General features: G+C 43.4%; 1 protein-coding gene across 19 annotated transcripts in view; it reads left to right on the top strand.

Annotated features, from left to right (window-relative positions):
- The first annotated feature begins 453 nt into the window (after window positions 1-453).
- LOC139609729 (protein unc-80 homolog) overlaps window positions 454-25,266 on the top strand; it is a 48,120-nt gene continuing 23,307 nt past the window's right edge. For 7 of the 19 annotated variants that reach the window (XM_071464635.1, XM_071464645.1, XM_071464641.1 and 4 more), the window contains exons 1-32: window positions 454-1,293; window positions 1,772-1,820; window positions 2,169-2,325; window positions 3,018-3,358; window positions 3,751-3,874; window positions 3,969-4,033; window positions 4,324-4,466; window positions 8,163-8,436; window positions 8,600-8,734; window positions 8,941-9,157; window positions 9,757-9,897; window positions 10,881-11,149; window positions 11,289-11,624; window positions 11,717-11,848; window positions 12,275-12,422; window positions 14,181-14,231; window positions 14,719-14,867; window positions 16,157-16,320; window positions 17,790-17,888; window positions 18,105-18,313; window positions 20,103-20,209; window positions 20,590-20,743; window positions 22,246-22,418; window positions 22,544-22,756; window positions 22,855-22,990; window positions 23,171-23,304; window positions 23,500-23,677; window positions 23,755-23,994; window positions 24,075-24,172; window positions 24,262-24,465; window positions 24,551-24,658; window positions 24,942-25,080. In XM_071464635.1, coding sequence (XP_071320736.1) covers window positions 743-1,293; window positions 1,772-1,820; window positions 2,169-2,325; window positions 3,018-3,358; window positions 3,751-3,874; window positions 3,969-4,033; window positions 4,324-4,466; window positions 8,163-8,436; window positions 8,600-8,734; window positions 8,941-9,157; window positions 9,757-9,897; window positions 10,881-11,149; window positions 11,289-11,624; window positions 11,717-11,848; window positions 12,275-12,422; window positions 14,181-14,231; window positions 14,719-14,867; window positions 16,157-16,320; window positions 17,790-17,888; window positions 18,105-18,313; window positions 20,103-20,209; window positions 20,590-20,743; window positions 22,246-22,418; window positions 22,544-22,756; window positions 22,855-22,990; window positions 23,171-23,304; window positions 23,500-23,677; window positions 23,755-23,994; window positions 24,075-24,172; window positions 24,262-24,465; window positions 24,551-24,658; window positions 24,942-25,080 — 5,638 coding nt within the window. In that variant the 5' untranslated portion in view covers window positions 454-742. The remainder of the gene's footprint in view (window positions 1,294-1,771; window positions 1,821-2,168; window positions 2,326-3,017; window positions 3,359-3,750; window positions 3,875-3,968; window positions 4,034-4,323; window positions 4,467-8,162; window positions 8,437-8,599; window positions 8,735-8,940; window positions 9,158-9,756; window positions 9,898-10,880; window positions 11,150-11,288; window positions 11,625-11,716; window positions 11,849-12,274; window positions 12,423-14,180; window positions 14,232-14,718; window positions 14,868-16,156; window positions 16,321-17,789; window positions 17,889-18,104; window positions 18,314-20,102; window positions 20,210-20,589; window positions 20,744-22,245; window positions 22,419-22,543; window positions 22,757-22,854; window positions 22,991-23,170; window positions 23,305-23,499; window positions 23,678-23,754; window positions 23,995-24,074; window positions 24,173-24,261; window positions 24,466-24,550; window positions 24,659-24,941; window positions 25,081-25,266) is intronic. The other 12 variants (XM_071464651.1, XM_071464647.1, XM_071464650.1 and 9 more) reach the window with 7 other exon arrangements.

Here is a 25,266-nt window from a genome sequence, read left to right as displayed (position 1 = left end):
ATTCAGCATTTAAAACAGCTGTATAATGTCTTCAGTGGCTCCACAAGCAGCTTATCAAAGTATGAAAAAATAACCTTCCACTTGCATTATATGTATTTGGTGCTTGCCACATATTTGGGACTAAAAGTCACAATATCTCTGCTGCGTCACTTAACCATTCCTTTTTAATGTCTCATGTAAGCCCCCCCGGATTTACCTCTTATTGTATCTGTGTGTACCATCTTCTGCAACTCTTTAATTCTACATCACAAAGATAAATACTGCACTTTTTACTCTGCTACATTTATCTGTTGTAATCATTTTTCAGATAAATATTTCACTCACAAAAACAGCTTTTAAAATATGATGCATTACTTATTTATTGAACAACCCAGTAGAAGATAAAGTAGTTCAGACTGGTTCTGCATTGGCTCCCCTCTGTAATAATCCACATATGCCCAGTATAACACAATGAAATGAACATTTTGCAAAATGGTGACTTTTACTTCTGATATTTGAAATACATTTGTAGTCTTTGACCTGTGCAGGACGCATGCACTTATGTAGGATCTGCACTCATGGTGAAAAGCAATATTTATTGTGTGGCATTGCTACATTTATTTAAGAAAGGAGTCTGAATGCTTCCTCCAACACAGGCTGCGTCAGATTCTTTCACAGATTATAAAGCTGATTGTCCACCTGGGCTATTAAACAACCTGTTGGCGTACAAATGAGTGGGGGCGGGGTGTTCGCCCTCATGTGAATGAACCATCAGGATGCAATTCAACGTGTTTACAGCAGTTTGGGTTTTATTCGTGTATGCAGCGTCTCTGTTCGGTTTCCTACAACGACGAACAAGGAACAGGGCAAACATCTGGCCCAGCTGCGCACTGCGTCTTTAAGCTCCGCCGCCGGCAAATTAGCAGCCGATCAACTGTCACTGTCCGGTGAGGGAGGTGCCGAAATCAGAGCGCTCTCTCCTTCTCTGCCCCCCTCCACCCACCCCTGCTCCCTCCTCTCTCTCTCTCCATCTCTCTCTCTCTCTCTCTCACTCTCTCTTGCCGCCGATCGACCGACCGAACGGTACTTGCAGCCATTTTACGCAGGACGAACCCAATCATGTCGTGAGGGAAGCTCGCTGATCACCTGGGCAGAGCCAGCAGCCCGGGTCCGGTGGTCGCACACAGGAGGGCGGGCAGGCAGGCGGGCAGGTCCGGCCAAAATGGTGAAGAGGAAAAGCCTGGACGAGAACGAACCGGAGTGCGGGAAGGGAATACCGTTTCCCATCCAGACCTTCCTATGGAGGCAAACCAGGTTAGTGTGTGCTTCAGTGGAAATTGATAACAGGTGTTTGCCAGTGAGGCAGAATAAGGAGGATCAAGGCTCTGGCAGCTGGTGCCACAGGAGAGGACAGACGCGTTTTCCTTGTGACAGGCGTCGGGATGGATGGATTGGCTTATTGTGATTCAACCCGTGAATGGGAAACGGTGTCACTTCTCCGGTTTCACTGAATGGTTTCAACGGAGGAAGGGGGGGGGGCATGCTCTTGCAAGGTGCTCACTGTGTGTGCAGACGGATGCAGATTGTATGATGTCACACCTGTAAAGCAAATTTACATAGAAAGTGGGCCAAACAGACTAGCTGCAGTGAAATGATTGTCATGTTGGTACAGAGTGTCATGTGCCCTATATTGTATTGTTAGAATATATTGTAGATTTAATAGCATAACCTGCATTTTTCATTTTGTTAAAATCCCATATAAGCATGCTTCCACTGTTTTTGTATTTTTCAGTGCATTTCTGCGCCCAAAGTTGGGAAAACAGTATGAAGCATCTTGTGTGGTAAGTCATTTCATAATGCCATGTGCGTGGTGATGGGAAATAATCGCTCCCTTCCCCGTAATCTGTTTTTACCTTAATGCACCTGCAGATCAAGTGGGCTCTTTATTTTGCATTTAGCAAATTAGTTTTTGCCCTTGCTTCCTGCTATTACCCCAGAGCCAGACCTCTGGAAACTCATATCCATAATGACACTTTTCCAGATCCCTTTGGATCTAAACAGAGCTGCCAGTGTCTCTCCCACAGGCATTGCCTCGCTTGAGGCCATGTGGGACATTTAGATAGTCAAAGAAAAAGGCTTTAGTTCCTGGCTGATGTCTCTTTTCGTCTTCTCCCTGGCTGCCACCCCAGTCCTTTGAGCGGGTGCTGGTGGAGAATAAGCTCCACGGGCTGTCGCCGGCCCTGTCAGAGGCCATCCAGAGCGTCTCCCGCTGGGAGCTCGTCCAGGCAGCCCTGCCTCATGTACTCCACTGCACCTCCATCCTGCTGTCTAACAGGAACAAGCTGGGTGAGGACACGCAGGACACACATTACCACCACTGTCGGCATTGAGTTGACAGCCTCATCCAGGTTATCCTCATCCAACAAAACACAGAACGGATGTTCTTTCAGCTACAGGACAGATACAGAACAGCCTGACTCTACAGTGCATCACAGTTCTCAATTATTGGAAACAAAGAACAGAATGTGTCTATTTCAGTTATATGTATTTATTTCTGGATCATGTCAGCATCTAAATGCTCATAAAGAGCCATCTGAGGACATTAACACTCACTGACTATCTAAGGCACTTAACTAGACATACAATATTAATAAGACAAGAGCACTGATAATGAGAAAAAAAATGTTCCTTCTAATATTGTTGATAATAGGGCTTCAACTATTGATTATTAATTAATCTGCTGATTATTTTGTTATCGATCAGTTCATATAATGTCAAAATAATGATAAGTGAGCCAGATAATTCCCTGAAGGCCAAGGTGATATCTTCAAATTGTGTGTTTTGTCTCATCAGCAGTGAAAAACCAAAATGTTAATCAGTTTGAAATGAAGAATCACCAGAGCTGGAGTTACACAGTGTCATATGCATCCGTTATCATGTTTAAATCCTCCTACACAAACACGACAGCTTCATGCTGCCCATTCATCACCTCACTAAGCAGCGCTCAATATTAACCTTTGACCTCTGACCTCTGACAGGCCACCAGGACAAGCTGGGCGTGGCCGAGACCAAGCTGCTCCACACTCTGCACTGGATGCTGCTGGACGCTGCCCAGGAGTGCAACCATGAGCCGAGCCTGGGCCACGGCTGGTCCGGAGGCAGCAGCAGCAGCGCCTTCCTCCAGCCTGTGGGAAACCAGGGCTCGTCGCCTGGGGCCCCTGGCTCCTGCTCCGGCTCGGCATTAGGGGGCTCAGGACCCCAGCACAGTGGGTCCCTGCTGGAGGACGACGAGCACACCCGTACCAAGCTGTTCCACAAGAGCATGGCCACCGTGGAGCTGTTTGTGTTCCTTTTTGCTCCACTTATTCATCGCATAAAGGTCTGTAGCTTCTCTAATAAATGAGCGCAGCCTTGGTGTAGACTCTTATAACAGAATACCAAAATAGCTGGTCACTAATATGTATTGTTACTGTGCATTATTCTTTTCTATCATTCAAATAATGACTTTCTCAGGGTCACCCCTTCACTATTGATCTGTGTGTACCAACAGACACAAGAGTCATGTTACAGTACTCTCGGGACTGCACTGTTTCCTAACTGAACAATGAATTACTGTATCTTGTAACTGATCATACCATGACAACAGAACCCTGAAATGATCTAACATTTCAAAGTAATTTTGATTATTAAATCAGGCTCTGGAGGGTTGAGGAAACACACACTGCTTCCTCTATAAATGAGATTCTAAATCTGTCACTTGTTTTTTTTTAGGAGTCCGACCTGACCTTCCGATTGGCCAGCGGTTTGGTAATATGGCAGCCAATGTGGGAGCACCGCCAACCTGACATCCCTGCCTTTACTGCACTCATTAAACCTGTGAGAAACATCGTGACAGGTGACAAAAATCCTCATAAACATCCCTTTAATGAGTCAATCTATTTTTGTTTTCCAATAATTAGACATGTAGTCTGCTATGCCTGTCTCAACAGCTAAGAGGAACTCCCCAGTCAACAACCAGTGCAGCCCCTGTGGATCTGGCAACCCAGGTCCCATGGTGAGGGAGCACATTTAGCTCAGATCTTTGTCAGATTTTGCTTCCCATGTTGATTGAATGTGTTCAGGCAAGAGTCTGAGGCTTCCTCCCCTCCCCCCTTCCATGGTCCCACTGGGGCTGGCTGCTAATATTCATTAGCACCAGCCATCCGGGAGCATTAGCGTGGTTAGCAACGGCCATGACAGAAACCTTAATCCAACCTCAGAGCCTTTAATTATCAGTCTGTACGTCTTTCTGCCTGTTTATCTGCCCATATACAGTATCTATCCATCTCTCTCTCCCACCCACAGGGCTTCCAGGTGGTTTGCGAAACCACCCAATCAGATTCCTCCTCCCCCACGGCTGGAGAGCAGAGCTGTCGTCGTGGTAACTCGGTGGAGAAAGGTGGCCCTTCCCAACAACCCCAGCCAGTAAAAGGCCCTTCCAAGAAAAAGTAAGCACTGTTATTGAATTTACCTTCAAGACGCAATGAGATAGGAAGCACTTGATCGTGTGTGCGTCATTGATTTTTGATTTGGGAGTTATGGTGAAGCGTCCTGCCCGTTCAGGCATGCTGTTAAGCAGGAGGAGGTGGTGGTGTCATAAATAGTGTAAATGGAACAAGGGTACTCCAGAGGGAAGTCTGAACACATTAAGCCAAAGACACAGACACATTTCTCTTTTCTCAAGCATGTGCACACATCTGTGGTGCATTTTGTTTGAAACAACAGGGGAATATCTTACTAGACCCTAGATTCAGAGAAGGAAAAACCCCACAACATTATCAACAGCAACAGGAGGCAGCAATGTTACATAGTAATAGGGATACAGAAAGACAGAAATACAATATTCAACCATGAATAGCAATATAGCAAAACTGAAAGCAGAATTACCACAACTTCAGCCGAGCACGACAGACTTTTCTGCATTCTTTGCTCTAATTTCATGATCTCATGATTATTAAGAATGGATGATATCAGAAAGAAAGTTATCTTTGTTCATTTTATGGATGCAAATTTATTTAAATGGATAATATTAAAACACTATTCAGATTTCCATCAGGTCTAAATATATTTTTTTTAGATGTAGGCTCTATGATATGGTCAACCATCTAATTCACCCAGATTAATAAACATCTTAAAATGATTAATAATTTAAGATGTATGCAATGATGAAGAGTGTGAATACAGAGACAATAATGCATTAAGTATATCAAGCATATCAAAAATATCTCATATATATTCATAATATCCATATGAAAGGACACAGTAAAACATATTTTTGAATTATTATTAATGAAGGTGGCTCTTGCAATTTACATCAAAGTGCAACTCATGTGAGACCATATGGACTGAAATGCCAAAGACAAATAAGCCAGTAAATTCTCAACAAAATGAAAAACATTACAAATGTATGCTTTTAATGTACCATGTTAACACAACAGCATCGTTATATGAATCACATAAAGGCCGTCTCATGCAACACGAACAGGCTTTTATCGTAGCATCTTAAACGTGTGAAATCAGGCACTGAAATCATATATTATTTCTTATTGTGGATTCATATGATCACTGCTGCTTTCACAGAAGGGTAGTTTGTACCCTAGAAGCCAGTTGTGGGTTGGAGCAGTGCAGCAGTGCAGTGATTTATAAGTGACCCGCGCTGACACAGAGCTGGTGCCATCATCTTGTTGATGGCTAAACATTGAGCCCCGCGGCACCGTCTGTCGAACACACTGCACAGCACAGCTCGCTCCACTAGCTTGCGAAACGCTAGCGTATATGAATAGCTCCTCCTTCCCCTGTGTAATGTGTTGCTCGAAGCAGCACTGCCTCCTCAGTCAGCACACACACACACACATACATCTTGCTTGAGCATTAACAGACCCATCTGACATTTGCCCACATAACCAGGGTAATTATGCTGAAGTAATGTGCTACATGTCTAATGCTGGCAGTGTCCCTGGCCTGGCATGACACGGCCTGGCTTGATTTTGGTCTGCCCACGGCAAGTCTGGCATTGTTCGGTCTCCGCTGCCAGACTAAAGCTCAATCTGTGCTTGCTTTGGCACAAACAAGGTAGGTATGACCTGCTTGGTTGGCAAACAAATGATAACTGACTTTACTCAGAGTCGTATATATAGTAAAAAAAACAATCATATAAAAATCATGGTTTATATGCTGTTCTCTATGCATCACATCCAGTTGCCTGTGAGCTTAAAGGAGCTGGTTTTTAACCAGGAAACTTCAACTTTTAATCCCATAGAACACCATGAATATAATGCACTGCAGCACTGGAAAACACCACACAGGCTCTGCAGAGAGTCCCCAGATAAACAGTTTTTAGCATTCACATTCAGCACATCCTATGTGGGTGTTTGCTGTTTTGAAGTTCATCGCGGCAGGTCTGTCATCATCCTGATTCATGCAAACCAGTGGGCTGAGGGAATGAGAGTGACGTGGGAGAAGGCGTGGAGAGGTTGATAAGCCATCCGTTGCTCATCTCAGCTCGTTCTGACAGCCAAACAAGTCACTCCAACGCTTCTTCTGATCCATCTGAGAGCCAGCAAGTGACTGCAAATCAAAATAAGCCTCAACCCACCCTCCCCCAAGCTAGTTATATCCTCATACACTCAAACACCAAAGGATTTTTGAGCAGTCACATGGTAATGCAGGAAGGGAGAGAATTATCCCCATTGTTTTGCTGCACACACCCAACAAAGACAGATTAATTGCTTTCTTTGTGTTGGTCGTGGGAAATTTGAGCTGTTGTGTGGAAAATGCTGGATAGGATGAGGGCAGGGGTAGAGAGAAAAGTGAGACTTTAAGAAGGAATTTATTTCATGCTTAAAATTGTTGCTGTATGGATCCAGAAAGGGGTGGGGCTGTGCAGCTGACCCAGACCAGCAAATGTCCATCCAAGGATCTAATCAAAATGCCCCCTGAATCCAAAATCTTTTTCTTTTCCTTTGTCAACTCAGAGGCCCTGTGGGAGTTTAAATTTATATCTGCTCCTTGTTGTGCACGCCCTTCTGTGCTGTGCTGCCCCGACATTTCCACCATCAGCTCCCGTGATTAATGCAGCTTATTCATCCCGTGGCTCAGCATCACTCAGAGCACTGCTGATGCTGATGCAGTTTCCATGGCAACCGCTGGCTGCTGCATCTCTCTTACCGCATGGAGTCGGGGGCTGGGCCACTGCCTCTCGGCGGGCCTGGGGTGGCTGTCGTCACTTGGTCTCCATAGCAACCTGACACAACAGCAGTAGGCAGAGTGTGTGTGTGTGTGTGTTGGCTAGACAGTGAAACATGATACAGCCTCCCTCTGCTGTCCGCTCTCAAAGTGATTCATGTAGATATCGACCATCTCTTCCTGCTCCATTTATTACAACAGCCAAGATTAAATGCCGCCTTCGTCCTCTCCCTCCCTCTCTCTCGTGGTATCAATATGTTCCTCCACAGTGTGTGTCGCTCTATACCTTCTGCAGCTCACCAACCACTGACCTTCATTCCAGCTTATTTATAGTGGACTCACGTAGGCTTAGGCTCCCTCTCTATCTCTCTCTGCTGCTCTCCCAATGATGCTGGAGGGAGGCTGTGCCCTTGTTTACCATCCTCTTTTGATGCATCATTAATGAAGCAGTGTGCCAGGAGTTCACGACAGGCTAACACAACAGGAAAGGCGATATGTGTTATTGTCGTGTTTGTAGTTACTGTAGTTCTGTGACGGGAATGGAAAGGCTCAAAACACACACAGATCACTCCAGTTTGTGTTGCATTTTGATCATTTTTCATTTTTGATCAGGCAGCTTTTAGGTTTCAGTAATGTCACAGTCACATCTATTAATTGTTTCTATTCTCTGCCTTAATTAAATTTAATTGTATCTTTTCCGTCCATCACTTCCCCTGCAGATCTTCTGCTCCCATGCTGATTTCCCTATTTACGGCTCAGTTGCTTTACTCATTTATAATTACATCCATAAATATAAAATAGTCATGCAAAAAGCTGAAGCATGAGTCAATATTAAAACAGGCTTATGGCAGAGTCAAGTACATTCGTTTATGTTTTGGTAATTCTGCATCATAGAAATGTCATGTTACATTAGCTACTAGCAGTTCAGGGAGCAACTTTTAACTTCCCTCCTCTCCCAGGACATCAGCCCCTGCTGGCCTGCCAACATCCGAGGGCCAGCGAGCACGTTATGCCACCTACTTTGATGTGGCAGTGCTGCGCTGCCTGCTGCAGCCCCACTGGACGGAGGAGGGCGTGCACTGGGCTTTGATGTTTTACCTCCAGCGCCTGAGGCAGATTTTGGAGGAGAGACCTGAACGCACCCCAGAACCCCTGGTCACGCCTCTGCCACGCCCACGCAGCAGCTCCATGGTGGCTGCAACACCCTCACTGGTCAACACTCACAAGACCCAGGTAATGGATGGAGGACAGTCACTGGGACTTCTTGAGACAGATCTGAATCTGAAGCACCATGTTTCCTTCCTGACACTGTCATCAGGATGCATTCATGTCGTCTTACTGATGTCCATGCTGCACTGGCTGTTACGTTATTTGCATCCTCTGCTGTGTTTTGCAGGATATGAGTCTGAAATGCAACGAAGAGGGCAAATCTCTGAGCACAGAGACCTTTGCAAAGGTGTCTCTGACTAATCTCCGTCGACAAGCAGTCCCTGACCTCTCCTCCGACCTGGGCATGAACATCTTCAAAAAGGTCAGACTTCCAAAGGGGCCTTTGTTCCTGCTAATTTTATCTAGATCAGATTAAAATTAGATAAGCAGCATGTATTAGACAAGAAAAGAAATGCAAAATTGATTACTTTTCAGATTTAATTTTACACATTTGCATTAGAAAGGTATGAAGGACAGAGAGGATTGTGGTTCTAACAGGGAAGTCCTTCTCCTCCCATTGTTTTTCAGTTTAAGAACCGGCGTGAGGACCGAGAGAGGAAGGGCTCCATCCCCTTCCATCACACAGGAAAGAAGCGTCAGCGCCGTATGGGGGTTCCCTTCCTGCTTCACGAGGACCACCTGGACATCTCCCCCACCCGCAGCACCTTCTCCTTTGGAAGCTTCTCTGGCCTGGGGGACGATCGACGAGCTCTGGACCGCGGGGGCTGGCAGGCCACCTTCATGGGTATGCAGAGTGCTGTTCATTATCAGAATAGATTGCATTTCACCACTTTACAACACATGCTTCCTCTTCCCTAAGGTCCCATTTGGTGATTCAGAGGATTCTGTCTGGATCTAGCTGTCAGCGAGTGAATTAGGCCAGTTCTTTAACACTGGTATTTCTTATTAGCTGTCACTGAGAAGTGTGATTAAAATTAGCCAAAGGCACAGAGACATTTATTATTATTATCCAGACTTAGTGATTTTTTTTAAGCTCTCTTTCCATGAACCCATTGCCCTCTTTTACATTACTATTACGTATCTACTTAGCATAGCTGCTGCTTAAAACTAGCTCCATTCCCTGCAAGATTTTTAATGCTTGATAGATGCAAAATGTATGTAATTCTGCAATTATACTCACACACTGAAATATGCAATACAGCTGTTTTAACCTGCAGCTGTATCACAAAGTAGTACATTCATAGGAAACAAGAGCATGAAGCATGAAAATCCCACAAACAGAATCTGATGTCCAGGTCTTTCTTTAAAAAACATTCAGCTGGCATTTTTATATGTGTGTGTTTGATTCAACCTGAAAAATGTATCTGTTGCATCACTTTCCAGGCAAATTCACACGGAGGGGCAGCACAGACACAGCTGCAGACGCAGACAGCCTGAGCGCCAAACACTCTCATTCCCACCACTCTCTCCTCAGAGACATGCCTGATCACTCCAACAGCCACAGCGACAACACCGTCAAAGAGGGTGAGTGGTCCAGAGGATCAGTCTTAAGACCATAACCAGCTGAGAGCCAGCCCTGACCAAGAAGAGAACAAATTAAGTCTTAGAACAAGGCAGAAATAAGCTAAACTTGAACAGAAATGAATAGATTTGCAGACACACTCTATACAGACCCACTTTTCAATATCCAACAAATCAATAGAAAATTGAGGATAATGGTCACATAATTTGAAAGCTCTCATATGGTAATCCAAGCAAAAAAAAACATGCAATAATAGGAAATTACATTTTTTGTAATAATAAAGAAGAGTCAGCATACAGCAGTGATTAAGGTCAATACTAAGATGATAGGAAATGCTCAGTGCATCTTCTAGAAAGGCTGGCAGAGCGTAAGAGTAACATCAAACACCTTTTTTGAAATGAAAATATAACAAAATAAAGAAATTACAGACCGCTGCAAGATGAAAACTACAATCATATTACTATCCATCAGCCACAACAAAGGGAGGACAGATGCTGCTGGCTCCACTGGGGCCTGCTGAGCCGAGCAGAAATAGGACAGGGTTATATAACAATAGTATTGTTGTGACAGTGCTAATTTACATACAAATAATAGTGTTGGCTTCGGATGCTCACTGCATCACATGCATGCCATTAGGTTTACTGAGAACAGAATATGACTCTGTAGGAAATATTAAGTAATACCTTAAGTTTAGTACATTTGGCACTTAAATGAAGCCTTAAAGCCTCATATAATAGGTGTAATAAGTATATAAACCCCTTAATCATCAATACAGGAGCATTAAGCACCATTTAGACCATATTCAGTTGTTTTACTTAAAAGTTTCAGTTTCTTACTTTTAGAACAAACAGCAAGAGAAGAGAATCTGAGTGTAATTAAAGAGCAGGATCCGGTAATAAGAGTTGAAAAAAGACACAATAATCTATAATCAATTCAACCAATAATCAGAATACATGACAACATTCCCTGTTCTCTCGCCTTAAAGTTCGATCTCAGATCTCCACCATCACCATGGCGGCGTTCAACACGACTGTGGCGTCCTTCAACGTGGGCTATGCCGACTTCTTCACCGAGCACATGAAGAAGCTCTGTAACCCTGTTGCCGTCCCGGAGATCCCTGTGGAGCCGCTGGCCTGCGCCAACCTGCCACGCAGCCTCACCGACTCCTGCATCAACTACTCCTGTCTGGAGGAGGGGGAGAACATCGAGGGGACCAATAACTTCGTGCTGAAGAATGGCATGCTTGACCTCACTGTAAGTGACTTAAATGACCCCTGAGGGCAAATACAGTAAATGGAACTTATGGATTTTCTGCAGCTTTACTAACCAACAATGACACCGGTGAGAGTTATTGTAAAAGTCTTTTCACCCCCAATTCTCCCTTGTATTCCAGGCTGTCTTGCGAGCACTCTATGCCGTCCTCAGTCACGACATCAGCTCCAGGATCTGCGACGTGGCCCTCAACATCATCGACTGCCTGCTGCAGCTGGGCGTGGTGCCCGGCATGGGCAAGAAACTGTCCAAGCCTGACAACAAGGAGAACCAGGAGGCCCGAGCCAAAGACCCGGCTAGTCAAGGCCTCGGCGGAGGTGCCCAGGGAGGCGGAGCGGTCCCAGGAGCAGGTGGAGGGGGAGATGGAGGCGGAGGCGGAGGAGGAGGGGGAAGTGGTGGAGGGAGTGGGCAGGGGAGCAAGGATGATGTGAAGAATAACAAGGATAATGATAAAAAGGTACATTCAGAGATGTGTCGCAGAGGTTTTAAATGTAGAGGATATCTAGATAAAGTGATAAATGATTGTGTCCTTCACTTCACCATGAACAGGAAGAAGGCTCCGGCCTCAGCACCCACCGCCTGGCTCTGACCATGCTGATAAAGATAGTCAAGTCTCTGGGCTGCGCCTATGGCTGCGGCGAGGGGCACCGCGGACTGTCCGGAGATCGCCTGAGGATGCAGGTCAGACTCTTCCCTCTAACTCATCTGACCTTTGTATGTGTGCAGCTTCCACAAATCAGCACAATTTGTGATGCTTGACATTTATTCCCTTTCTATTTATTATTAACCATATTGCCCCATTGGAGTAATAAAAGATGAATGAAAGTGGAATGAATCCTGTGAGGGCTATGGGATGGGTTTGTAACTTGAGTGAGGAGCAGCTGCAGTTCTATTTCAATGCTGGTCAATATTTTTTTATTATTAGATTAAGTAGTAAAGAGGAAATAAAATGCTATCTTGATAGCTGATACCTTTCACGAGAATCAATGAAAAGTGATGAAAATAGCACATCTTATTTTTGAAACAAGTCATTCCAGCTTCGAAAACACTGATTCAAGTAAATCCTCATAATGCACAGTGTATCCTGTTCCAAATCTTTCCTTTCAGGCCCAGAACTGCCTGACCAGCCTGTATAAGCTGGACAAGCTGCAGTTTCGCCAGACAATGCGCGAGTATGTGAACAAAGACTCTCTCAATAACATTGTGGATTTCCTGCATGCGTTGCTGGGCTTCTGCATGGAGCCCATTACTGACAGTAAGTATGTGGTGTGTGTGTGAGAGAGTGGGGCTGAATGCATGTCGTGACACACAAAAAATAATAACAAATGCAAAAATAAGGTGAATCAGGAACATAGGTTTTGAACGCAAATACTGATTCGTGCTGGGATTGATGCTGCAAAAAGTTGATATTTGCTGCAATAAGGTTGCACATTACAATTACTTTTAATATTGATGAATATTTTTTTTTCAGTTTATCAATTAATCATTTAGTCTACAAAATGTCAGCATGCACAAAAGTCAGCGAGTCTACAGCCATGTTAGCAGCTCTGTGAGACTGTACTAAACATGAAAGTCAGCATGACAGTATGCTCACAATGACAATGCTAACATGGTCATATTTAGCAGGTATAATGTTAGCATGTTCACCCTCTTAGTTTATCATCAAACATATTAGCATTTTGTCATCGTCAAATACCTGCAAATCCCATCAGATTGGCAGTACTTTATGTTTATTGCTTATTTGCAAATTGCAAATGTTAGCATGCTGACATATATATATAGATATTTGGTGCCAAATGGTGACCATACTAACATTTTACCTGCACACCATCACTGGGTTAGTGTGGTCATTGTGGGCATGCTGACTTCAGTTTTTCAGGGTTATCCGGGCACTATAGGTTCAAAGTTTGATCTCACACATTATTAGGATTCAGATTCAGATTCAGAAAACTTTATTTATTCCCAGAGGGGCAATTCAGTTGACAGTTCTCAGTTACAATAAAAAATTACAACTGATCCTGTAGGGACAACAGATGTGTGTATACAGTTTCATTCCAGTTCATCCAGTAGTTATTGACTTGGCCAGCAGGCATTACTGTGTGGCCATCACAGTTTCCAAGATCTCAATGTTTCCAAGAACTCATTAAATTTATTATTTTGGCTGACCAATGGTGATTTTCAATTTCCTATTATATAAAACAGAGAAAAGCAATATATTTTTCAGAAGCTGGAAGTTGTGTGTTTGGCATTTTTGTCTTGATAAATGACTTAAATAAACAACTGATTGATTTTCAAAATAGTTGTCGATTAATTGACTACTCACTTCAGCACTAAACGTATAATGTGGGTGCTGTATTACAGAGCAGTATAAGATAAAAAGCTGGACATTTTTAAGCTCTAGTGTGGTCGTCAAAGCTGAATTGTATTACTGCTGTCTCACCCCACACTTCGACTTTGCATTCCAGCGCTATCTCTGTTTATATATCTGTCTTTTACCTTCCTCCTTCCACTCGTCTCTGCTTGTCCGTGTCCCTTTTTGTCGTCCTGCTCCTGCTTCCATCTTGCCTCTTTTTCTTCGTCCACTTCAATGAGCTGAACCCTACCTTCCTTTCTCACTCATCCATTCTGTACACTTGCCAATCCAAAGCTTTGCCCATTACATCTCTGCTCAATCAGTGGCTTTATTGCTGAGCACTGACACACATTGTACATGCCAGTTTTGCACTGAGGTTTTGTACATGGTAACTACATCAAGTCATATGATGCAAAATACTGTGCAATTGGCAAGTTACTGAACCGATGAGTGCTTTTATTCTGAAAGTGAACAGGGCACCTTGTTTAGTTTTTTTGGTGTGTGCGCGTGTGTGTTATTTTCACGTGTGGCAGTCTGTGTGTGTGCGTCTCAAGTTCACCTCCGTCCGGAGGTGGGGTGCCACGTCCTTTCTGAAACCGCGTACATGTCTGTGCTGGCCTGATGTCAATCAACTTGTGCCCCGCCTCTTTTCTCTTGCAGAGTACGGCAGTGCAGGTGAGAGGTCCAGGAGGGCGAAAAAAAGAAACATCGGTAGATACACATGATCAATAATTAATAACAGTCAATAATATTAGCAGTAAGATGAATATACTCACCTAATCAGACCCTTCCCTAGGCACCGCTTTCATTGCTGCACCCCTCACTCTGTCCGAAAGTGACAAAACTCGCCTGCAATTCCAAAATTTACACTTGTATGATTAAATCTGGTTTTTATAGACTTTACATTTTTTGCATAGAGAATCATCTAACTGGACCAAGGGAATAAGCCCCCTACTGTATGTTTATATAGCAGGCCTTAGTCACTTGCATGTATTCCTTATCCCCTTCCCAGAATCCTTTTCAGTTTGCTTCTCCCCCATATGCTGTATGAACCTTTTCCTTTGCCCCCTTCCCTCCCTGTTGTATGGGCTCACTGTTCTATACTCAAGCTGGTCAGCTGTCAATAATTTTCTCCCTTCGCTGACTAAACCACCCCCTGTGTGATCCGTGGTCTCTCCCGCCTCCCTGTTGCTTCCAGACAAGGCGGGCTTCGGCAACAACTTCACCACGGGGGACAACAAGTCGGTGGCCCAGAATATGGAGGCGGTGGTGGTGGGATGCATGTTCAAGTGCCTCATCACCCGCTGTGCCTCAACCACACACGAGCTGCACAGCCCCGAGAACCTGGTGAGTGGTGTGTGAAATCATCAGTCCATCTGCTTCTCTCCGTCTATTTATTTTTCATCTTCTCTATCCATCTCTGTGGCTCTCCTTTGATTCAGTCTGTGCCTCGCGTATCAGTTGTGCTCCCTTTAGATTCAGACACTCATATATCTTCCTGCAGGATGTTGTAGTTGAATTATTAATGGCTCATCTTGCACTGAGCCTAAAGAGCAATCACTTCTGCTGCCTTTGTTAATGCTGTGTCACACATGATGAATTGGAAATGAGTTGCACTTAATCTCTCTCTGTTAATAAAGACATTCAGCCGTTCTCTGTTCTTTTCTAGAACAGATATTTTTGCAAATGATTTTTACTTTTTATTTTACTGTAAATTAGATATAGCAAACCTGCAACAGGCAAAATATTTAACATGCAGTTAAAATTACATTTTCCATTTCTTATACCCAGTTTCTGATGAATTTTGATAGTGTTAGCCTGAGTGTAGGCCGGAAAAAGATCTTTTCTTTGGAAGCCAGTCTTAACTTTCACAGAGTAATAATAACTTGCATTTACTGCCTCACATTATGGCTGCTGAGTGTCTTTGAGTGGTTGAAAATTGGGCAAGTAATACAAAAACTCGATCTATTTAAAAAGTAAAAAAGGGAATTAAAAAAATATTGCAAAAAAAAAGGACATTCAAGTCAGGACCAGACAAGTCCAGGTCCTCTCATATCCTATTTTATCATTACCCTTGTGCATATTACATTTTGATTCACAGTGTTTCTCGTTTAAAACTAGATTTTAGTTCATAGATGGACCAGTATTTTAATATCTGGGTTGTTGATATTAAATTGCTTTAATAAGCAATTTTTTAAAAAATAGCTGCTCTTCTGAGATTGACATGTTTTTAATCAAACTTCAATAGTCCATGCATTCCTGCTGCAGTGGGATCGCTCCTCTAAGAGCAATGAGGTACCACGGCCACTCTGTGCTGCTGAAAAAGCCTCGAGGCTGGCATGACTTGTGTATGTTGGCGGAAGATGACACACTTCTCAAGGCAGGCTTTATTATGGCACAGGATCAGAGGCCACCCACTCACAAGCTGGAGCCAGTGCCCTGACAAACTCCAGCATGCTCCTGCATACCACACATTTATGCATATATGCACACACTGTTTGATGCTAACTGTAGAGTAATATCAGCCGGATTCTTTATGTCTTTTTTTCTTCTCTCTCTCTTACACACTTTGTCGTGCACATACCATTTGACTCACGCGTCCCACGCTCTCACTCTGTCACCCTCGTCCCTTCCAGGGTCTGTACTGCGACATCCGCCAGCTGGTGCAGTTCATTAAGGAAGCCCATGGAAATGTGTTCCGCAGGGTTGCACTGAGCGCGCTCCTGGACAGTGCCGAGAAGGTCACCGCCACCAAGAAACCTGAGGAGAAGGAAGAGACCAAACAGCCTGGACCTAAGAGGTACTGGCCAATTACTGGCCAGAAATGGTCTAAATGACATAATTTTTTCTCCTGTCGTAAACTTGTAAAAGTGAAAAAAATGACCTGGTGTCCATTTCTGTGAAAAATGTGAAACACCCTCAAGCATAGACCTTAAAACCACCCCCCTTATGATGTCACAAAATATTTCTCATCCAATCACAGTGATTGATTATGTGAGATCTTACGTCAACATTTCTCCTTTTCTGACCAATCAGAGCTACGCTTCTCATCACTGCTTGCCTTTTTAATTTTTTTCTGTTTATTTCTGTCCTGTCTGCATCTGTTTATCTTGCTTGAGTGACTGATTTGATGTTCTTATTTTCAAAATGGCGTGGCTGGAGCACACTGGGCAGCCCGGCCAGGAGGCACCTCCACTGTTTTGAAATGAAAATAAAAATCACGTGGCAGCGTTAAAGAAATAAAAAATACCTTTGACTTTATGTTATTTTGTTTATAAGTTTGAATACATTGAAATCGCCATTGGTTATGATTGCTAGCTCTGAATTGTAGGTGCCCAGTGTGCTGCATCCAGGCCATGAAGTCCTCCAGGTCCATATAAGATGTAGTTTATAGAGACAGTTGATTTATCAGAGAGTCTTGCTCTCTAGTTATGTGCAATAGCTCAGACTAACTTTGATTCATAACATAATATATCATAATATTTAAAATGGCACCAAACATGAGTTAGTTATGAACTAAGACTCTTAGATATAAAAGTAATATAATAAATAATAATATACATATAATAATAATAAAAATAATGTTCGTTAAGTTAGAAATTAAAAATCTGAAAATATGGAATGACTATGAGGCCAATAATTAAAGAACAATATATAATTAAAGTTGGGCATATGTACATGTTGGATTTACATAACAGTGACATAACAGTGAGAAATAGTCATTGTAATAGCTTGAATAATTAGATGATGGACAAAATGAGTATTTAATATGGATGATCAATCAACCAATTATTTAGTTTACGTATTTATTTAATTATTTTTTTAGTTTTTGTTCTCTTTTTTTATAATGTCAACAAATATTTACCACATCTTGTTTAAAATATTTTGTATGCAGCGTTTCTACATGCATCCTTTTTCTTTTACTTATTATTAAAGTTATGTAACATTGTAAACATGCAAAACTATGCACTGTAAGCAATTAGAAACGTGCATAAAAATATATGAACGTAGGTAAATAAAACAAATAATCTATGTAGTTATTGATTTTCATCCACATGGATGAATAGAGGATAACAATGGCAAATCTTCTACTGATAAAATGTTATAAATTAGGGATGTTTCCAGTCAGGCAGTTATCAGGGGTGAACTCAGTTTTCATTGGCACGATGCTAAACATAACTACCTGTAGACTCTCATGGGTAGACTGTACTGCATCAGGAGAGTTCAGCTGGTTTGTCTGTTTGTCGGGGTGTGTGTGTGTGTGCGCAGGTCAGAGGCGGGTGTGTCCGGGGAGAAGGGTCAGGTGTCCAGTGCTGCAGATGAGTGTCGCAGCTACATCTCCAGCAGACCCCCCCAGACCCCCGAACAGTGAGTGTCCACCTCACAGCGTCTCCATATTGCACCATGTTGAGCACAGCTGCCATTTCTCTGCACAAAATAGGAAAACTTTTAAAACTCCTCCTCTTGCTTCCTCTCCCCCTTAAATAAAGAGGTCACAGTTCAAAACATTAAATTTATACTAACAGAAATGCAAATTTTTATCCTCATATCCGACCTTCCTTTGTTCCCTCTCTGTACCCCCAGTGAGGAACAGATCCCGGGCGCTCTACTGGGCAGGAAGGATTTCTGGAGGAAGATGTTCAAGTCGCAGAGCGCCGCCAGTGACACAAGCAGCCAATCAGAGCAGGACACCTCAGAGTGCACCACTGCCCACTCTGGCACCACCACCGACCGGCGCTCCAGATCCAGATCCCGTCGCATTTCACTGCGCAAGAAACTGAAGCTGCCTATAGGTAAGAGCGTGGATTGTGCAACAGGTCTGCCTCTAACCACCCTGAAAAATGTTTACCTTCAACTGTTCTCTTTTTTTTAGAGGCAGAACTCAAAAAACCGACAGGTAATTTCGGATTAAAGTGGGATGAAAAGTCAGTAATGGAGGCTATTATAGCTATTATTATGAATGCGAGTCATTCTTGCTCAGCTTCATGCCAACCAGCAAAATTTCTGGCTGTTTCTATTGTCGTCACCAGAGCAGCAGTGTCACTGAAAAGTTTTTTGCATCACTAAATTCCACTTTGCATCTGCACACAGCCATGAATCCTCACATTTTGGTTGTAAACTTGTAAAAAGACGAGGAACATCAGTGTAATCGAAAGGTTTTCAGGAGCAGTGACTATTTTAGTAGTCAGTAGTAGTTTACTAGTTTGTGATGGTCATTTTTGGGCTTGGGCACAAAAATAATCTAATTTGACTAAAAAAAAAATGTAGCAAAATGTCAGTCAAACCAAATTTCCAAGTATAAAATTGACATTTTATTCTGATGCGAAAATCTATGAAATGTGTTAACAGCAAATTTCCATCATATTTTTTCACCACACTGTAACATTTTCAGATTCATACAGGTTTTCTTTCTCTGAACAATTCAAAAGCTAAATATAAAAGTTTATGCATCTTTTAGGCATCTGGGTTTTCTCACTTGTACTGTCCATGCTAAGAGAAACATGTAGGAAAATATTGTTAGTTCTCAGTGCAAACCGTCCAAATCATTGTTTTTTCCTTTTTAATATCAGCTCTGGTTACAGTTTGTATTTCCATGACCATACCTCATTACATATGCTGTTCCAACTGTCACCTTGAAATTCACTCAGACACGATGTGTTTTGTTTGTCTAACACTGGAACACTGCCTGCCGCGAGGCCAAGTCACTTCATCTCTTTGGTCTGTTTTGTGTTCCTCCCTGTGCCTCAGCATGCCGGGGGACTGTTCGCCTACCACTCACTCTCTCTGTCTTACGTATGTGGATGTGGAGCCATCTTCATACAGTGTCGGTGTCATGTCTGTTTGTGCTGGTCATCTCTCCCAGTGTGCACGGTGTTCCAGACCTGGGTTAACTTGTATTTGCAAATCGTATCAGCCAACTACAACTACAGTAATTACAGATTTTTTTTAACTGAAACATTTTCACACATTAATTCACATCACGTCGCTGGGAAGCAAACATCTGCATCAGCTTGTAACTGTAAGGAATCCATTCAGTTTCATCTTACTTGCTTTTAACTCACATATATAAATGTATTAAATTGTAGATTAATTTATAAAATCGGTTTTTGCAAAAAAATTTAATATATATATATATTATTAACAAATAGCAAAACCGAGATAACTTTAATCGCTCCCTGCATTCCCTTAAGATTATCCAACAACAAACTGCAGTATCAGCAGTTTTTTTCAACCCTGCTTTACTGTTTTATAGGGAAGTGGAGTTCACTCCAACTGTCTGACGCTGTATTTGCAAATACCATTTGACCAGGGTCTTTTTTTTTCTGTCACCTTTAAAGGAAGTTTTGTTCCATTTTTGTTCAAACTTTGAATGAACCTCAGTCTGTGAATTGTTATGAGTTGTTAAACACTCTGAATGTATGTGATGTATGCGCAGTGAGTGGATGCGCTGCCCTGTCTGCTCTTTTCTTCCTCTATCCAGCCCCTGTGTGTGTGCATGTGTACCCAGTGTGTACTTCATGCCTCCCTTTGTTCTGTAGAGCTGTTTGTTCAGGTACAATTTCTTAATTCATGTGTCTCCAGGCAACTGGTTGAAGCGTTCCTCTCTTTCTGGACTGACTGACGGCGTGGAGGACCTGCTGGACATCAGCTCAGTGGATCGACTCTCCTTCATACGGCAGAGTTCAAAGGTCGGGGGGGGGGGGGGTAAACAGCGACCATAACACTGTCTGTTCACTCCCAGCAGATGCTATAACATAGGCTGTTACAACTGTCAGAATCAGCCTCTCCCCACCACACACAGCTCTAATATATAATCTTTTTTTTTTCATTAATTTTGTATTATGCTACAACAGCAAGAGAATAAAGAAGCTCATAGCCAGGGCCACAGCTAAGTGTTTCTCTACCAGAATTTATTGCAGATGTGGAGAAGGCACTTAAACAGCATCTATCTTGAAAGATGAAATAACATAAAATAAAACTGAACATTCAATTGAATCCATAAAGTATGTAAGAAACTAATTACTTAAATGTACAGGCCTAAATCTGGTGTATGTGTTATGTGTCTTAGGTGAAGTTCACCAGTGCGGTGAAGCTTTCAGAAGGGGGCGCCGCGGGGCCAGAGTACGGCAGGGACGAGGAGGAGAATTTCTTCAAGCGGCTCGGTAAATGGAGGTCTGGCAGGAGGAATCCATCCAAGCTTCACCACACAGAAGAGAAAGATGGTAGACCTCCCCCACTCCAGGGTGCCCCTCGCCCACCCACGCCCCATCGTCCTGTTGTCTATTTCTCTCTCTCTTTGTGTCCCAGCCTCTGTTTGTCCGTGTGGTGTCGTGCCTTGTCTCGCCTCGCAAGTCGTGGTCTGTTCTCTTCTGCCACTCCTCCCGTACACCATTCTCCATCGCCGGAAAGCTGCCTGCTACACTCTGTCAGCCTGGATGTCTTCTTTTCAACCCATCAAAATGTCTAGTTCATAAAAGCACGATGCGCCAAACTAACTTCTAAAAAGTTTATATAAAATAATCCAGTGGTGGCACTTTTAAGGCAAGACTATGTGACATTTGACAGAGGAAATAACATAATATTCCTCCATTTATTCATACAAATGAAAAGTTAAATATAAGGAATTAAACACACCATACCCAGTACTCCTTTTATTAGACATTCATGTAATTACTGCAAACAAGTATAATCATGTGCACTTTACATCAAATTTCAGGAGATTTTTTCTATAACTCTCTTTTTATACTTCTGTGTTAAACAAACCATATCCAAACAATTAGTGCCATCAATCCAGTGATTTACATAGAGTTCTTTAAAATGACTCTACATAAACTTTCTCACAAAGATCTCAATGCCAGACATTCAGATGTGTTGAAACTCACTTCCGCCTGGAGTGTGAAATTACATTGTTTGTTTTTCTCTCCAATGGCCACTTGTTGTTGTTTGCAGTTCCCTAAATTTATCACCCTCTCTAAAAAGAACCATCTTTTTTAGCATTATAATGAGGAAATAGATCACTCTGGTTTAATTTGTCAAATTTCTCCCGTGACAGTGTGTTGTCCTACCAATTCTACATTCCCTTCTTTCCAACTATGCACGTCCTGTCCTCTTCAACAATCAACCCCTTCCTCTTCTTTCCATCAAAGAGAGGAAAGGAGGTGTCTGGGAATCACTCATATCTAGGAGGCCATCTTTCTGCTGTGAAGCATATTTCAGTGCTACGTCAAGCATGACGCTGTCAGTGCTCTCGTCTCTTCTGTGGTGATGTCTGGTGGTATTTTCCAATGCCTGAATTCCAGTAAAGTGATAAAACCGAATGGTCCACATACAGCTTTCTTCAGTACGGCTACGGCTACACTTGTCATTTCAATGTGATTTATAACAGCCTACTGTAAGGAATATAATGTATAAGAGAAAAATGTTTTTATAATAGTCTTGATGTAATCATTTTTTGTGTTGCTAAGATTACACAGTAAAAGTGCAATTGAAAATCCAAGTGTAACCTCTGCCAGTGGCTGTGTGTCCATCTCTCACTCAGCTTCATTTGTCAGTGGCTCTTCAGTGCTTTTCTGTTAAATGTCCTGGATGGTGATGTTGCTCCATGCAATGTCTTAATGTCATCCTCGGCAAACAACTCCACCTGAAAATCCCCTTCACTTGTTCTGTTATACTCTCTTCTCTCCTCCTCCTCCTCTCTTCTCTTCTCCTTCATCTTTTCCTCCAGGTCCTCATGGTTTTCAGGAGCGCCTAGCAGCCAGTCAGGAGGCCATGAAGAACAAGAATGTGGTGAATTTGGGCGCCATTCGCCAGGGAATGAAACGCTTCCAGTTTCTCCTGAACTGCTGTGAGCCAGGAACGATACCGGACGCCTCCATCCTTGCTGCTGCTCTGGACCTGGTATGTTTCGTTATGGATACAATGCACGAGTGTGGGCTTGTCACCTCTGTGTCCTGAAAAGCTACCACAAATTAGTGGCATTAAAATCTTTATCCGCTTCCTCATCCGCTTCCTGGTACCTTCAGGAAGCTCCAGTTGTGGCCCGGGCCTCCCTCTTCCTCGAATGTGCCAGATTTGTCCACCGCTGTAACCGTGGCAACTGGCCAGAGTGGATGAAAGGCCACCACGTCAACATCACTAAGAGAGGTCTGTCAAGGGGGCGATCACCTATTGTCGGCAACAAAAGAAACCAGAAGCTCCAGTGGAACGCCGCCAAACATTTCTGCCAGTGGGGAGACGTGAGTTTGAGATTTCACAGATTATTAAAGGTGACACTGAAAAATAAGGTTTCATTAAATCTTAAGAGTGTGTGTCTTCCTGTGTTTAATCTGCTCAGGCAATCGGCACAAGGCTCAGTGAACTCTGTCACTCTGACAGCGAGAGCCCTGCCAACATTCTGGGTTACATTTACGATGAAGAGACCAAACGGAGGATGAGAAAAGAAGATGAAGAAGAGGACTATTTAGATGACAGTGAGTCAGAGCTACATTGGTGGATAAGGTTCAATAAATGTTAAATTTTTATACATTTTGGTTCAGTTTAGTTTTTAGATTTTTAATTTACGGCTGTTTTTCAATGTTGTTCTCCTTACCTGCTTTTTTGGGGGTTTTCACCAGCATGTAATTTGATTTTATATAACTTTCTACCTAAAGACACAGTCAATCCTACAAAATGCGGCTGCCCCTTTGCTCTGAAGATGGCTGCCTGCCAGCTCCTGTTGGAAATCACCACTTTCCTGCGAGAGACATTCCCCTGCTTACCCCGCCCACGCACCGAGCCACTTGTGGTCAGTACTGAAACCTGTGCAAAAAATATATCCATTCAGTATTGTACAGTAGATACTGTAATGTATTTACTCTTTCCACTGTCCAGATATTCACATTCATTGTATCGTGAAAGTGAGAGATATGAGATAGAGGATATGAACAGAAAAATGCATTTGAATCAAATATATGCATATATGTTCCCATGTTCGCCGTAGGATCTTGACAGCTGCCGCCTGCGTTTGGACCCGGACCTCGGCCGCCATCGCTACGAGAGGAAGATCAGCTTTGCAGGCATCCTTGATGATGAAGACGGACACGATTCGCTCAACAGCAGCAGCCATACACTGAAGTCTGACACCACCTGCGATGACAAGAAGACACAGGAATCTCAGGGTGAGAGCCCGATCTCATTTGCACCGGGTCACTCGTTTTGTTGCTGCCGTTTGCTTATGACTCACCGATGATTGTAGATAATCTGCCTCCACATCCTCCCTCCCCAGCACCCATCCGTAAGATTCGCATCGGAGGCTCCCGGCTGCTTCAGATCAAAGGGGCCCGCAGTTTCCGCGTGAAGAAGGGTGGCTCCCTGTCCTCCATCCGCCGGGCAGGGAGCCTCAAGAGCACCAAGCTGTCCCGGCAGGACTCCGAGTCTGAGAACGAAGAGGGGCTGCTGTCACAAACACACAGCAGGGACACCGTCACTGACATCGGTAAGTTGTGGATGCAATCATCTGTCATAGGAGATTAAATGGTAGATATAATATTTGTGTGTTCTTGTTCCTTGGTGCAGGCAGTCCCTTCAGCACCAGCGAACCCAGCATCGAGCCAGAGGGTCAGAGCTCGGGAGGAGCGGAGGACAATTACCACCGCAACATGTCCTGGCTCCATGTATGTATATCAGCAATGTGTGGATGGTGGTGCCTGTGTGTTCCTCCTCACATCCTGACCTCCCCTCCTCTTCTCCTCTCTCGGCTCAGATTATGATCCTGCTGTGCAACCAGCAGAGTTTCATCTGCACCCACATAGACTTCTGCCACCCACACTGCTACCAGCACCACAGCCGCTCCTGCGCCCGTCTGGTCCGGGCCATCAAGCTGGTGTACGGTGAGACGGTGGACAGCCTGAGAGAAGACAGCGCCTCCTCTGGGAGCTTTGGAGCACGTGCAAAGAAAAACAAAGAGGTTCATTTCGCAAGCTTTCTGTCCTGATTTAAACGAATCTATAAAGGGATGGGCTAGTTTTTCATAAATGTATCTGTGCCATCAGTGCTCTGACAAGTCCTGTCTGAGGACCCCGTCCATGAAGAGAAGACCCACTGACTCCAACACAGAGGGGAAGAAAGATACAGGGATGCTCAAGTACATCCGCAACCAGGTGAAATGGTTTTTAGAGTTAGTCATTATTGTGATTATAATCCTGTAAAAAAAAGAAAATGAACTGCATGATACTGCAAGAATGATTCTGCTTCAGGCTCATACACTTGTTTGAGACATTTAAAAAGGATTATTTGATCCCTTACTGTTTTTATTTTGTGGCTATTGCACCATCTTTATTTTTAGGTGTAGTTACATACACCTTGGTGCTTAACGGTGTGACGTATTCCTCCCAAGCTGCTGTGCATAAGATGTTCTCTACTTTCGGTTTGCGTTTCTTTCAGGTGATGAGCTTGTCACCGGCTCCACTTTCTCTGCTGATCAAAGCGGCGCCCATCCTGACCGACGACATGTACGGAGACATCCAGCCTGCAGCCTGGGAACTGTTGCTCAGTGTGGATGAACATATGGCAGCTGCTGCTGGTGAGTCACATAAGGCTGTGTCAGTGATCTGTGGGTTGCCTCTGTAGGTTGTTGTGCCCATCAGAGTTTGTTTTTAGAATTTAAAATGATGAAACACATATATTTTATTCTGTCTCCTTTTTCCTAAATTTCTGTCTTCCATTCTGTCACAATCTGTCTCCTTTCTTTCTCCCCTCCCTCCATCTG

The sequence above is a fragment of the Trachinotus anak genome, unplaced genomic scaffold (assembly GCF_046630095.1).
Source record: "Trachinotus anak isolate AG129_WGS33_773 ecotype Australia unplaced genomic scaffold, CSIRO_AGI_Tana_v1 ptg000026l, whole genome shotgun sequence".
In the NCBI taxonomy this organism is placed as follows: domain Eukaryota; kingdom Metazoa; phylum Chordata; class Actinopteri; order Carangiformes; family Carangidae; genus Trachinotus; species Trachinotus anak.
Note: the sequence above shows the minus strand (reverse complement) of the source record. Positions and strands in the feature narration are given on the sequence as shown.